We start from the raw sequence: 16,071 nt of genomic DNA, 5'->3' as shown, positions 1-16,071 counted from the left end.
CAATGCATTCTTGTCTCCCCGCCTGTGAAAATGCTGCCCTTCTGATGTCTCATAGTTGCCTGTTCTAAGGAATGGATTTTTCTAGTGTAAGAGTTCCGCTCATAGGTCTGTCAATTGTTTGGCTGAGAGTTAGGCTACTGGAATGAGTTCATCAAGGCCCTAAGAGTGACTCAGGGTCACAGGCTTAGGGGTTTTAACAGACTGTGTCAGACACTATTAGTAAGCCTGGTCTTTTTTATATTTTGAGTTTTGTTCCACATTTTCCCCCTACTCTATCTAGTATCTCCAGTTTTTCTCACTTTCCAAGTGGTTAGCATAGGTAGCTGGGCACAATCTAGTTCTTCTGGTCTCAGTGTCATGTAGGCTGAGGTTCTCATGGTCCATTAGTCGTCTGGACTAACTGTTTCAGTGTATCTTTTATTTTCTTCCCCTTTCTTTTCCCCAGATGAGGAGAGACCAAGTTTCATTTTAAATGGCCACTTGCAAGCTTTTCAGACCCCAATAGCAATTCACCAAAGTAAGATGTAGAACAGTATTTTTGTATACTATGTCATGCCCATTGAGTTTGATGTCTCCTGTGACCATGGACTCCAATCTGCAGGCCCAGCAACTCACTCCCTCAAGGTACTTGGTAGTGGCTAAGAAGTTATTCTAACTTTGCCCCCTGTAGGTTTAAACTGCATACAGACATTTTTATACCACGTACAAATACATATGTAGGAATATTGTCTGCCAAACCTATGTATGGTTGTGGATATACTCCCATTTGCTTATCCATACCTGATCTTCTTGCCTGTCTGCCTATGTATCCACTTGTAGGTTAGTGTTTCCTATTACTGATAATGTAGTACTCTGTATGTAATAGTATCTGCCTTTAATGTCTGTACCTCTTGTGCACCTCTCTGTGTCTTCCTTTTCCTTAGTGATATTGTGCTAGTTACACACTTTTGTTATATTACTTTTCCCTTCACCCATATCAAACCTGTCTTAATTATCCATATTTTTTCCTTCCCTTCCTCTCCCCACCACCCCTGGTAACGAACAAAGAAAATTTTCTTCCCTGTGTAAAACTGTCCTTAACTTTTTATGATAGTGGACTCATACAATACTTGTACTAAGACTGACTTATCTACTCAGCATAATATCCTCCAAGTTCATCCACATTATGGGGTGATGTGTTGATTCTTCATAATTCTATAATGTTGTTGTTGTTGTTGTTAAGTGCCGTCAAGTCATTTCCGACTCATAGCGACCCCATGCACAGCAGAACGAAACACTGCCCGATCCCGCGCCAGCCCCACAATCCCTGCTATACTTGAACCCATCATCGCAGCCACCGTATCAATCCATCTCCTTGAAGGCCTCCCCCTCTTTCGTCGACCCTCCACCCTACCAAGCATGACATCCTTCTCCAGGGAATGGTCCCTTTTTACAACATGACCAAAATAGGTGAGACGAAGTCTGGCCATTCTTGCTTCCAAGGAGCATTCTGGCTGCACTTCCTCCAGGACAGATCTGTTAGTTCTTTTAGCAGTCCATGGTACTTTCAGCATTCTTCGCCAGCACCACAACTCATAAGCATCAACTCTTCTTCGGTCTTCCTTATTCATTGTCCAGCTCTCACATGCATACCAGGTGATTGGAAATATCATGGCTTGTGTCAGGCGCACCTTAGTCCTCAAGGAGATATCCTTGCTCCTCAGCACTTGAAACAGTTCCTTCGCAGTTGACTTTCCCAATGCTACACGTCGTCTAATGTCCTGACTGCTGCTTCCGTTGGCATCGATTGTAGAACCAAGCAACGTGAATTCCTTGACAACCTCAATCTTCTCTCCATTTATTGTGATGCTGCTCATTGGTCCAGTTGTGAGGATTTTTGTTTTCTTTATGTTGAGATGTAATCCATACTGCAGACTGTATTCTTCAACCTTCATCAGTAGGTACCTTAAGTCATCCTCACTTTCAGCAAGCAAAGTTGTATCGTCTGCATATCTCAGGTTGTTAATGATTCTTCCTCCAATCCTGATACCATGTTTTTCTTCATATAGTCCAGCTTCTTGGATTATTCGCTCAGCATATAGAATGAATAAGTGTGGAGAAAGAATACAACCCTGACACACTCCCTTCTTGATTTTAAACCATGTAGTGTCCCCTTGTTCTGTTCGAACGACAGCCTCCTGGTCAAGGTACAGATTCCTCATGAGTACAATCAAGTGCTCGGGAATTCCCATTCTTCTCAATGTTATCCATAATTTGTCATGATCCACACAATCAAATGCCTTTGCATAGTCAAGAAAACACAAGTAAACATCTTTCTGGTATTCTTTGCCTTTAGCCAAGATCCATCTGACAACAGCTATGATATCCCTTGTTCCACGTCCTCTTCTGAATCCGGCTTGAACCTCTGGAAGTTCTCTATCAATATACTGCTGCAAACGTTTCTGAATTATCTTCAGTAAGATCATACTTGCATGTGATATTAATGATATTGTTCTATAATTTCTACATTCTGTGGGATCACCTTTCTTTGGAATGAGCACAAATATATATCTCTTCCAGTCAGTTGGTCAGGTAGCTGTCCTCCAAATCTCTAGTATTCCATTGTGTACCACAGTTTGCTTATCCATTCATCTGCTGATGGGCACTTAGGTTGTTTCCAATAGCATATGTTATCTGATATATCTTTGTCACTGTATCAGTCATTTATTTGAGAGCAAATACAATATTTTAAAATATTTAAAATGTGATAATATTTTTACTTACATTTTTTCCTTGAAGGAGAATTAAGTACATGTAAGCAGTGAAATCCTGTTTTCTTCAATTTAAAGTTATCAATAGGTGTTGTTCTTGAAACATTCCAAATGCGCAAAACACCCACTTGAGAATCTAGAGATCAGGAAGAAGGCATTCAGTTAAATAATGAAATTTCCGATACATAAAATAACCAAAAATTTGAACTTGCAAGATTTTGAGCAGAACTTGATGTTCTTCTAACAATAATGTGTACAGTCCAAGAAACTGTTGAAATACTATTCAAATGTTACATTTTTGGCATGTTTTATGGGGAGTGGCTCCCCATAAAGACCATTATAATAATTTGAGTACAAAAAAACTCCTCACTGACCCCAACTTGTTCTATGAAATGGCCAGTCATAGATTTCTCTTCACCTCAACACTAAACAACCCTTCCTCTTTGAAAGGTTCATAAATTTTGTGCTTACTCACTTGCCATCAAACAAGTACTGCTAATTATACCTGAACACTGGTTAGAACACTTCTCTCACTTCCCAAAACTCCACCTGAATAGAAAACTTTTAGCCAGAGACTGTCTCAGTACTTTTGTTTTCTTTTCAGTCCATAAAATGTACTATACTTCCAAGTATCTTTGAACCTCTGCGGAAATGAAAGTGAGGGCTGATGAATTCCTTTGTCACAAGTTTACGTCTAAATATTTTTCCTAATTTTGTCCCAGAGTTACTTTTGTCTTTAAGAAGGGGAAGGAGTGCTGGTAGCACAGTAGTTTAGGCATTCAGCTGCTAACCCAAAGGCTGGTGGTTCCAACCCACCAACTGCTCCATGGGAGAAAGATGAAGCAGTGTGCTTCCATAAAGATTTACAGCATTGAAAACCCGTGGGGCAGTTCTATTCTGTCCTATAGGGTCACCATGGGTCAGAATAAACTGAATAGCAGTGAGTTTGGTTTTAGTTTAACAAGTGGTAATGAAAGGAGTATCATTTTTACCTCCTAGCCTCTTCTATACTGTTTAGAATTTTTTTAACAGTTGTAATAAAGAAAAAAAAGCACCTTTTATTTTAAAATACCCTTGATAGTTACTTCCACTTAGGATACAGAGAGTTGCAAGAGAACGTTACTCTCATCCTAACAATGAAAAATGCCAGAAAATCTTTTTAAAAAAAAATCTTAATTTTCTTCACTCAGAGAACTGAGTTGCATGGCAACCAGGAGATCTGAATTGAAAAAAGTAACAATCCCTTCAAAAAGAAAGGAGACCCACAAATTACTGCACTTCTGTCAGAGCACAGGAATATGAGGTGGTGTCCATAAAAGTTGTAACAAGAATACAGCTACAATTTTAATGATATCTTATTCCAAGAGGTGGCATATATGATAAATAAAGGGGACAGATTGATAATTAGCTATTCTCAATCTTCATTTTCCCCTCATCTCTCAATCTTGTTGTAAATGTTAAGTTATATCACTCTCCTCATTAGAATTTTCTTATATTTTCCTATGTCTCAAAACTTGGCATGATTCAGGCTTAAGAAGTATGATAAACTATGCCAATGGAACAGGGACCCTAGTGGTGCAATGGTTAAAGTGCTCATCTGCGAAACAAAAGGTCAATGGTTTGAACCCACCAGACCCAAGGGAGAAAAATGTGTCAGTCTGCTTGCATAAAGATGTAAAGTCTTAGAAACCCTATGGGGCAGTTCTAGTTTGTCCTATAGGGTCCGCATGAGTAGGAATTAACTTGATGGCAATGAGTGTGGTTTGGAGTATGACAATGGAATATAATAACAATAATATTTATCATTAAGTTAACAAGGAACCTTATTATATTTACTTTAAATACTAAGTGGCTTGCCCAAGACATACTGCTACTAGTGGTGGAGATGGCATTGAAACCCAATTAGTCTGATGGTAAAACCTTTACTTAGACATGAAACCAGATATCTAAAGAAAATTCTCTTCATTACAATTACAACCATTCCTCACAAAGCAAAAACACTATATAAAGATTTATGAAATAAAAACTTATGTAAAAAATGTATGATTTGTTTGATTATTAAACAGTATTATTATTAAAGGAGCTCTGGTGGCATGGTGGATAAAGCACTTGACTGCTAACCAGAAGGTCAGCGGTTCAAACCCACCAGCTACTCTGCAGAAGAAAGACAGGGTGATCTATTTCTATAAAGATTTACAGCCTCAGAAACCCAGTGGTGGTTGCTATGAGTTGGAAATGACTTGATGGCAGTTGAGTTTTGAGTTATTATTATTATTATTATTAAATATTAAGCCTATTAACCTAAGTATGGAGGATTTATATTACCCATTTGGGTCATGATAATAATCCAACCAAAGCCTAAGATTCATGTTTTGTCAAAAAAGAAATTCTGTTCTTTATATTCAACAGCAGTTGCAAAAGGGGAATGAAGCAGCTATTCATAAAGTAGGATTTGTCAGCTGTAATCTGAAAGCAACTAAAACAGTAACATCACTCTGAAAATAGCGATCAACACGTTACATTAAATATTAAACTATGGCAGATATACTAATTCACATTAATAAATGAAAAAGAAGGGAGGGTGTTAGGCTGTAACAATAGAATAGGAAGAATAAATTTATGGTAAAATTCTAGATCTATGCCAAGAAAGTTCAATGGGGAAAAATAATCTTTTCAACTGATGATGTTGGGACAACTGGATATCAATTATCTGCAAGTTCTGTGTGGTCATTGAAATGAATTATTAAAAACAGAAGAGAAGTAGAGAGTGCCCTGGGTGTGATGGTTGTGTTAGAACTGGTATAATAGTTGGAAAGAAGGTACATCTGACCTCCACCTTATAGGAATCAGCCTTAGGCTGTTAATTTTTATACTCCTTTCCCCTTGTGAAGTTACAGGGAGTCAGATGCCCCCGCCACACCATTTTTATAGTTGGTATCAGAAGCAGAATTCACTGTAATAGTTCCAGACTCATGGAAGCACAAGACCTTGTAAGAAAAAGCATGAAAGTACATGTGAAGTGAAACTTTTGATTCTTAGATTGTTACTTTGGTTGCTGTTACCTATAATGTCTGGAAGGAAATCAGGAGATGTTATGCTGAGCTGAGGGGTGAAAAGCTGAATCTGGAGTGGCTTGGTGCAAAAACCAGACTAGTTAAACAAGATGACTGATAGGGGGACAGGGTCTTCTGAGCGCACCCAGCCACAGGCCTAAGGACATATGCATATAAATAGGAAGACAATCAAGGGATGGAGAAGATGAAACTTGAATGTTTTAAAAAGAGTTTTGTATTTATTTGAATGTACTATGGATACTGAATGTTTTTCCTACCCAGTGTTGAAAAACAGACTTAAATGCATGATAGAAATGAATATTGAGTATTAAAGATTATGGAGTATGTAACTCTCCCCTCAGCCAATACTTCTAAAAGAAGAACTAGAATTTATCCTAAAGGAACACAGGCTTTGGTTTTAATGCAATAACCCTATTTATAGAATATTGGAGGTGTAGGTCGAAAATCTGAGCCCCACCCAGAATCTTTCGAAAGACATGCAGACTGAACCAAAACTGCTGAGAAAGCAGGGTATTTGCTTTTGAAGGGAGGACCTGTAGAAAAAAAAAAAAAAAAAAAGACTGTTTTGCTTCTTTATTTTCGACCAAGCAGTGTGCTGTTGGTGCAGCCAGGAAGGCAGAGTCAGTGGCCATCAGAAGAATCTCCTTTTAGGACCGGAAGATGAAGGGAGCCAGCAAGTAGACAGCCTGGTATGCTCACTTGTTTTGACCCCTTGGGTCCACTCTGGGGAATGAGGGGAAACTTACCACCAGTTACAAACATCCCAGGAGCACTTGGAACCCAGGCCAAGCATTGTACAGAAGCTGCTGCGGTGGGAAAATTAAATGTCGTAATGCAATAAAGTGATTCTGAATCAACTAGACGTATTCCAAAATGCAAATTAGCCACAAGAAGATAATCAGTAGACAGAGGGTCCCATTCCAGGGCTGTAACTGGATCTTCTTCATCTGTCCCTTCAAGAGATTCAGGTCTCAGAACATGTCTCTGACTTTTATTACCTATTAAAAGATAAAATTATTTCACATAAGATTTTCTAAAAAAAAAAAAAAAAAAGTCAATTTAGATCATATTACTGCTCTTTGCTGTACATCACTGATTTCTGAAAGCACTGCAGATCCAAATCTGGAATTTCTTTGCAGAAAGCATAATTGACATATGAATTCAGAGGAATGAGAATTTTTCCCAAAGATGAAAGTCAGACTGATATACTTTGCTGTGGCAGTCTCTAGTATCTTGAAGGTTTTTCGTATTTATTACTGAAAAGTTGTTAGAGAAGATACAGGGAAATAATAATACACTTGATCTTGTCAAAAAACCCAAGCTTCATTAAATTGAAATAGCATACTGCCTAGGTTCAAAGCCTAGGTCTACCAATTACTAGCTACGTGGTGTTGGAGAAGATTGGCCTCTGTGTGTCTCAGTTTATTTTTATGGAGATTATAACAGTAGTTACTTCACAGAGTTAAAAAAAAAATATGAGTCAGTTGATGTAAGTGCTTAGAACAGTGTGTGGCATATTACAGTTTGTCAGTATTTACTGTTATTACCTTCTCATATTATTTATAATAACCACACTTGACACCTAACTACCAATACAACTAAAAGGAAAAAACAAACTTACTGCCATTGAGTCAATTTTGACTCATAGTGACCCCAACTGGGTTTCTGAGGCTGTAAATCCTTATGGAAGTAGATTGCCCCATCTTTCTTCCGCTGAGCAGCTGGTGGGTTTGAACCACCAACCTTCTGGTTAGCAGTCAAATGCCTTAGGCACTGCACCACCAGAGCTCCTTAACACAAATAAGAGAAACAGAAAAATATGGAGATAAAGCAAATGGAATTAAGTAAAGGATCATCAAACACTTCTGTTGGTTTTTCTAACTCATGTACACAACTGGCACTATGAAAAATGATTCTCCTGATGTATCACGTGGGGATGCCAATGAAAGAAAGTCAGTGAAACAACTCAATGTAGAAATGCAAGTCTAACAGAAAGTACTAACTATCTTAACTATTATGAGCTTTAAAGGAAATGTTAATTATTAAAAAAATAAATGGAAAGATACTATAACTTATGTTAATTATTAAAAAAATAAATGGAAAGATACTATAACTTTTTCTGCAATCCCATCACTACACGTTTTTAAAAAAACATTTCAGATTATAAAAATAGAAGAAAAGTTTTCCTTGGATATGTAAGACTTTTGTTAAGTGAATTGGAAATCTTGCAGTTTCTTGTTTGGGATTTCATTGTCATACTATCTTATTTTTTAAGTATAAGATGGGTCTTAAATAAGCAGTATTTTATATTTATGCATATATAATCATAGAAGATAAATGTGAGGTTTCTTTTAGTTAGCTTCATCAAATTATAGTACATAAACTTTAAAAAAAGTTTGTTTGCTTTTCCTTTTCCAAAATAAATATATGGTAAATTGTTATTAGATATAACAGACAGTGATGAATTTATGATATCTGATTACTATGAGCAGAGAGAGATTTAAAATAAAAAAATGATTTATTAATTAAAGCTGTACTAACTATTTCTCAAGTAAATTTTAGGTATTTTCATGTGTCACTTAGCATTAAAGATTAAAAATATTTCAGCATGTAAAAAAAAAAATCAAAACAACAACCATAAAAGACATGGGAAAGTTTGTAACATTAATGCTATTAGAAATTTCAAATATGTTATTTCAAAGCCCCAGGATTATAGTCAAAATTATAATGAATTATGTTTATAATTTTCTTTTCTCTCTGGTACCCTGATACTTTTTATGATAAAAGTCAGAAAAATGAATCTATAAAATTTTATAGCCAGTCAGTAGAACAATGCAATAAACAATATGTGGCAACATTTTCTAATTTATGTATGCAATTATCTATTTCTTCTTATTATTTGTGTCTTATTTTATTATACAGATTCAGGCAATGTCTATTGTCAGGTAAGAACAAAAACATTACATGAATAAATTAACAGAAAGATGAGGTTGACTTCTACATAGTGTATGCTTGTTAAAAAAATCAGTATAGTTGCTAAAGCTGACCAAAAATTTCAATTTTGAGACAGGTAGTCAAAGCAAAGAGGAAAGAAAGCCTGCAGGCTACACAATTCATTGTAGTCATACAATAAAAATAAAACAAAAAGAACAAATAAAAAATGTGATCAGAAGAAGGACAACTTTTCCTAGAATTTAGAGCAGAAATAAAAGTTTCTTCTGTATTTTCAAAAGGGAGCACAATGTTACATATGGACAATGTCATCGATAACATTCGTAAAAGAAAACAGTACAAATTTGATCAATGCATATCTATGAGATAATACAAGGTCAATTCAATTATGACCATTCTATTACAAACGGGGAAAAAAGTTCTCTCCTGGTCGAGCTTGGTCTGAGAATACAACACATAATAGCTAAAGCCTTAGGTTTTCAACTTTTTTGCCTTAGAATCTTTTATTCAAATAAGAGTTTTACATGAAAATCATATACACAACATAGAAGAAAATGATGCTTTTCAGGTGGTAAGGAAACAGAAAGCCTAAAGCCCAGATGGGTCACCAGATAAGCCTCTCAGCCTCCCAATACACATATATAAATATACAAACATAAAAAAAGTAGTCTAAAAATCACTAATTTAAAATGATGAATAAATTGCATAACATGATGGATAAACTTCATTATTAACTCCATTATTTTTCTTCTCTCTTCTAAGGAAGCTTTTATTGGGGGGGTGGGGGGAACCTGGTCAGTCAAGAGCATTAAGTCATTGTCTCCTGCAAGAACCTGGAAGACAGAAACTCTGTTGCTAAATAAGGACAGGCCATGTGCGGTGCCAATAGTCACTAAGAAGGTAAGATTCAGAACTCCTCATGAAAATGAAGAAGCCTAACAAAACTAGCATTAACACTAAGTCTCAATGTTTCAAACTCACAAATTAGAACTAAAATTGTAGTGCTTCCTTCATGATCCTAAAGCTCATGTATATGAAAAAGGAAAACAGTATTGTGTCTTTTATTTGTATGTATCAATTACCACATAAATCCTGTCAAATAAATGAAGTCAAGAAGACCTAATAAATCCAGAAAAATTAACACTTGATTACTTGTTTACAGATGAGTAAATTATTTTAACAACTAGAAGACTGAGTTCTTGGAAAACAGTGGCCTCTTCCCAAAGCCAATAGCTCGTTGTTGTTGTTATGTGCCATCGAGTCGGACCCGACTCATAGAGATCCCTCCTTGGGTTTCCGAGGCAGTATCACTATGGAAGTAGATTGCCCAAGCTTCCTTCCGAGGAGTGGCTGGTGGGTTTGAACCACCAGCCTTCTGGTTAGCAGCCAAATGCTTTAAGCACTCCGCTACCAAGCTCCTAGCCAATAGCTTAGACTGCTGAAATGTTGTAATTCTATCCTAATGTAAACCAAGGAAAGAGAAAAGCAAAGGAGGTCTTGATTCTTCCTTATCTTTTTATGCTAAAATAAGTATACCAAGCCTCAATGTCATATGGCTTAAAACCTTCAAAGATGTTTAATGGTAATAATACAACATAAAAGAGAAAGCCAGAGTGCATTAAAAAGCTCACAATGTATGAAAAATATCTAGAATTAAATTTGAACCGAAATAACAACACATTCCTCATAGTCCTTTCAAATCTCAGACAGCACAAAAAGAAACTATCACATTTCTGATAAAATCTACAAATGTAGGCTATTCAGGGGAAGTAGAGAATATCCATAATGAGATCTGGTTATATACTTCAGAGGGGCCACAGAGGAACCATATTGCACATTATCTTCTTTATTGGATATAAATTAACTAACAGCTACAAGGAACACTGTCAGAAGGGTATGTTGTTGTTATGTGCTGTCGAGTCGGCCCCGACTCATAGCGACCCCTCCTTGGGTTTCCGAGGCAGTATCACTACAGAAGTAGGATTGCCCAACCTTCCTTCCGAGGAGTGGCTGGTGGGTTTGAACCACCAGCCCTCTGGTTAGCAGGCAAGTGTCTTAGCCACTATGCTACCAGAGCTCCCGTCAGAAGGGTATAGGAGGGAGGAAATATGGTACTCATTAGATCAAAATAGAGAAAGTCTGTGAATTAAGTAAGCTGCTTAACTGAGAGCCGGAATTAGCAATTAAAAGCAGAATCTGCTCCCAATGCAAAAGATGTATCAATTTGGTGAAGAAGTTTTTGAGACAACAAATGGTCACTGATCCCTCCTCATACTAATCTTCAACAAACAGATGAAACTGTCCCAGCGTTAAAGTAAAACCAGAAGGAATGGCAGAGGACATGTACAAAGATACTGCTGAAGAATGAGGAATTTAAAAAAGGCAGATGTGCATACATCATTGTGGTAGGCAGAATAATCTACCTTACCCTGCAAAATATGTTCACATCTTAAACCCTAAAACCTGTAAATATGTTATGTTACATGGGAAAAAAGGACTTTGCAGATGGAATTACATTAAGGATCTAGAAATGGACAGATTATCCTGGATTATTTAGATGAGCCCAATGTAGTCACAAGGTCCTTAAAAGGGAAAGAGGAAGGCAGGAGAGTCAGCATCAGAGAAAGAGATGTTATGATGAAAGGAAATCTGATGGAAGAAGAGCTTGGAGTGATGTAGAGCTATGAGCCAAGAAATATGGGCAGCCTGTAGAAAACGGAAAAGGCAAGGAAGCAGATTTTCTCCTAGCCTTCAGAAGGAACTCAGCCCTGCCAAGAACTTAATTTTGACCCAAAATCCGACCTCCAAAACTCTAAGACACATGTGCATTGTTTCAGTCCTCTAAACTTATGATTATCTGTTATAACAGTACTAAGAAATTACTACAATTATAAAGATAATGAAAGGAGAAAGTTAAAAGATAGAAATTTGGAAAGAAGGGGAAAAATAAAAATATTACAGTGACAAGAGCCATGGTAGAAGCTTGTTACATTCAAGAGGATATAATCAGGAGAGGCTTCTACTTCTTAACACTTAACACTAAAGGACAGAAGGGACAGTATCCAAAGTTCTGAAGGAATGAAAGGGTAATCTAAGGAGTACCATGCTGAGCCAAGATACCCTTCAACTATAATAGGGAAAGTAAGATATTCTTCAACACAAAAGAGCTCAGAGACAGTGCACCTATGAGGTGTTGAGAAACAACACCATGAGTTGTTCTGAAATCCAGCCAGACCAAATAGTAACAAAAATTAAGACTTTCAGGTTGTAGAAGCTGAAACTGAAATCTGTGCTAAATGTTAAAATCATTTAAATATAAGAATAAGGTTATAGCATGACAGGAGTTGGTTAAAAATATAAATATTACAAACTCTGTTCTATTATAATAAAACTAATAACAGCACAATTATCAAGAGGTGCAGCAGAGAGGGTAGGAGGGAAAAAAAAGAATTTTTTTAATGTATTTTTTAAAGGTAAATGATAGATACTACTTAAAATGTATTTTAAAATTTAATGGCCCTAACAGAAGGACTGGTGGCGCAGTGCCTAATGCATTTGACTGCTAACCAGAAGGCTGGAGGTTCAAACCCACTAGTCACTCTGCTAAAGGAAGACTATTTCCATAAATATTTACCATCTTGGAAACCCATTGGGGGTCGCTATGAGTTGGAATCCACTCGATGGCAGTGGGTTTTGGTAACAGAAGAACTAGATGGTGCTCAGCTACCACTTTCCACTGCTCTGAAAGGGATCACAATAAGAGGTCCCAGATAGAAGGGGAGAAAAATGTAAAGCAAAACTCAAAATCATAAAAAAGACCAGACTTACTGGTCTGATGAAGAATGGTGAAAACCCTGACACTATGGTTCTTCAGAACATAAGCTGCAAAATGAACTCAATTCTTGTGGCTCAACTTTCAGCCAAATGATGTTATTGTTGTTATGCGCTGTCGAGTCGGACCCAACTCATAGCGAGTCCTCCTTGGGTTTCCGAGGCGATATCACTACGGAAGTAGATTACCCCATCTTCCGTCCGAGGAGTGGCTGGCTGGTGGGTTTGAACCACCAGCCTTCTGGTTAGCAGTCAAGTGCCTTAGGCACTACACTACCAGAGCTCCTAATGATAGACAGGCCTAAAACATGAACAATAATACCAGGGAGAAATGTACTTAGAACAATCAATCATATGAGATCAAAAGGGCAGAATTTGCCCAAGGATAAAGCTAAGAAGTCAGGAAAAGATTGGGGGTGGGGGGGATTAATGGCCCTAATGTAGAAATGGCTTATATAATCTTTTTTTTTTTAATTTAGAAATATCATCTCCCCAAGAAAGATTTATTTGAATTTCAGTAATTTTTTCTGTTCAATTTCAATGTAATCTTCTATTAATATCAGATATGTTGACTGTAGTTATGTTTTGTGAAAGCAGTGATTCTATTCCTGAGAAAGAATTTTCATCTATTGCTCTAGCCAGACAGTAATAACATACATCAACAGAGACACTAGATGACATAAGAGTATGTTATGCAAATGTTAACAATGCTTATTTGTGGAAGGACAGCTATTTAGGAAATTTTTCATTTTTCTTCATTATATTTATCTTTATTGTTTAAATTTAAAAAATAAATATAAACTAATTTCTCAGATCCTCCCTTTCAGCCGGATTAATTAACTAATATGGGTTTAAAGGGTTTTTACACTAGGATCTAAAACTAAGAAGCTGTGGCATCAGAATTGTATTTTTGCAAGCAGGTGGAAAAATATTTTGGAGTATCAGTAGGTTGTCACATAATCCACCTATATACCATTGATCATTCAGGTTATTTTCTTAGTAAATACAAAGATTTAAAGAATTGACTTAAAAAGTTAAAGCATGGGATAAATATTTGATTTGGGTTAATTTAAAGATGAATCTGCACACCTGAGCTGAATATTCTACAACGCCTTACAAATAAAATTTACATCAAATCACTAGAATTAGCACAAGGCTGGATAATGTTTGTATAACTATCACTTTAAAATTAAAACTTGGTTACTTTTGGTTTTATGCCATGGAAATAAAAAATTTATATATGCTAAGAAAATAAAATTTAAGATTAAATTCTTACCTGGTTGAAAAATTGACAGACTTCCATCAATATGACCAAACACAACTTTCCCTTTTTTTTGAGTATTCCATCTAAATATACAGATATCAGACAAGAAGCTATGAGCATCTTTGTGCACAGTCACTCCACTCTCTGGTCCTGAGATGGTCCAAATTGATAGTGGACCTCTGTGGGAAACAAATGCCACAGCACTGTCTGCGTTCCAGCACCAGCTAAGAAAAGCAGGCATTCCTGGAATAAATGAAACATAGATACATCATAATGGTATATGACTATATACTATTAAATATTATTTGTATTGTACACTCTTAAAATACATGAATACATTGGTTTTTTAAAAAAAATAAGTGCTTCTTTCACTTGGAAATGGGATTTATAAAGCAATTCCAAAGACTATGGTGAACATGTGTAGGGTACTTCCATGATAAAAAGAAAAGTACCCTAGGTAGGTCCAAATACTACAAATATACTTTTAATTGATGTTTTAATTGATTATATACTTTCATAAACACAACCCACTGCCATCAAGTTGCCTCCCATATTTCCAAGGCTATAAATCTTTATAGAAGCAGATTGCATCATCTTTCTCCTGCAGAGCAGCTGGTGGATTCAAACCACCCACTCTTTAGTTAGCAGCCCAAAGCCACCAGAGAGCCTAACAGTCAAATAAATTTACAAAGGTCTTACTTCAGGAGACTATATACAATTATATATAATTAGTACATACTCATTGACTACTTGTATATTAGGCCTGCTTTAGGCACTCAATGTATACATGGTAGTACAGGATAAATTTCTGCTTTAAAGCACTTAAAATATAAATTGGGGAGATAAGGGTTAGATGTATGAAAAATTAAATGCTCCTGTAAAATTTTCATAACAAAATTAATCCACAATCTATATTTTATCAAGAATTTAGATTAAAATCTTAACTTGGCCTCAGATGAACTAAGTAAATCATCTTATCTCTCTAAATCTACATTTCCTCCATTAGAAAATGGAGACAATAAGTAGCTGAAGTACCCATGACACCTGAATATTAAGTTAAAAAAAATATACATAAAAGAGCTTTTTCAATTATAAAACAATGCAATTTCTAGCTATAATTGTGATCAAATAAATCATATATAAAATAAATGTTATGACAAATTTATGATTCAAAAGAGATGACTGAATACACCAAACAATGGCACATTAACTGACCACATCAGTATCATCAACCTAAATAGGAGATATTAGAACATGCAAAGGTCCAGGAATCTATTTTTAATAACCTTCTCCAAATGATTTTCATGTATTAAAAAACTGAATTTAACTTATATACCTTCAATGACAGGTAGAGTTTAAATATGTGGGATAAATAGTATTTCCCAGGTGAAAAAATTACATGAACAAAGACACAGAGCTACAAGTTTTTCATTGGCAGTAAGTTCAATGTGTGCCACAAGCCTACACGCTCCCAAAGATAGAAACTGGAAGCCTAACACCTAGTTGAGAGCCTGACATATAATGGGCACTTCATAAATATTTAATGGATAGATGAATAAGTGAGTGAATACATGAATAAGGTCAAAGAAAAAGCTAATATGGTTTTACTATACATTAACAGATGTAGAATTTCAAAGGCACCAATGCTTCTTTGGACTTCCTTATTCATTACTCAGTTTTGCCATGCATATGAGATGAATGAAAATACCATGCATTGGGTAAGATGCAACTTAGTCTCAAGATGACATTTTTGTTTTTAACAAAAAAAAGCCTTTTGCAGCAAACATACCCACTGCAATATGTCATCTTATTTCTTTTTTGTGTGTGATTTGGGTGATGATTTACAGAGCAAGTTCACCTTCCATACAGCAGTTCACATGTACTTTGTCTCATGTCATTGACCACAGTTTACCACAATGTAACAGCTCCCTTCCCACTTCCTCCCCATTAGTTACCTCTTCCCAGTGTCCATCCCTCCATACATTTCTGTCCCGTGAGTTGTCTCCCTGTGCATAAGCAGCCCTTCTTTCTCCCATGATTGTTCGCTCCAAAAAGTATATCTACTTAAGGTAAATGTTCAACTCATATGCCTGTATTTTGCTTGGCTGGAAACCACAGGTGTGGGTTCAATTCCAGACCTGAAGGGGAGCTAGGGGCCATAGTCTCAGTGGTTCCACCAGGCTCTATTGGACCAGCAAAC

At 36.3% G+C, this 16,071-nt stretch overlaps 1 protein-coding gene across 1 annotated transcript in view; it reads right to left on the bottom strand.

The window, feature by feature from the left end:
- The window catches only part of WDR17 (WD repeat domain 17), a 170,482-nt gene that overhangs the window by 88,771 nt on the left and 65,640 nt on the right, over nucleotides 1-16,071 (bottom strand). Inside the window, exons 4-6 of the mRNA XM_042782268.1 lie at nucleotides 13,884-14,114; nucleotides 6,571-6,822; nucleotides 2,764-2,886 (exon numbers count right to left, since the gene is read on the bottom strand). Of these exons, the coding sequence (XP_042638202.1) occupies nucleotides 2,764-2,886; nucleotides 6,571-6,822; nucleotides 13,884-14,114 (606 nt within the window). The remainder of the gene's footprint in view (nucleotides 1-2,763; nucleotides 2,887-6,570; nucleotides 6,823-13,883; nucleotides 14,115-16,071) is intronic.

This window comes from Orycteropus afer, unplaced genomic scaffold (assembly GCF_000298275.1).
Source record: "Orycteropus afer afer isolate SDZICR_OR568_19922 unplaced genomic scaffold, OryAfe1.0 scaffold00278, whole genome shotgun sequence".
Classification (NCBI taxonomy): domain Eukaryota; kingdom Metazoa; phylum Chordata; class Mammalia; order Tubulidentata; family Orycteropodidae; genus Orycteropus; species Orycteropus afer.
This window is presented reverse-complemented; position numbering and strand designations above follow the sequence as displayed.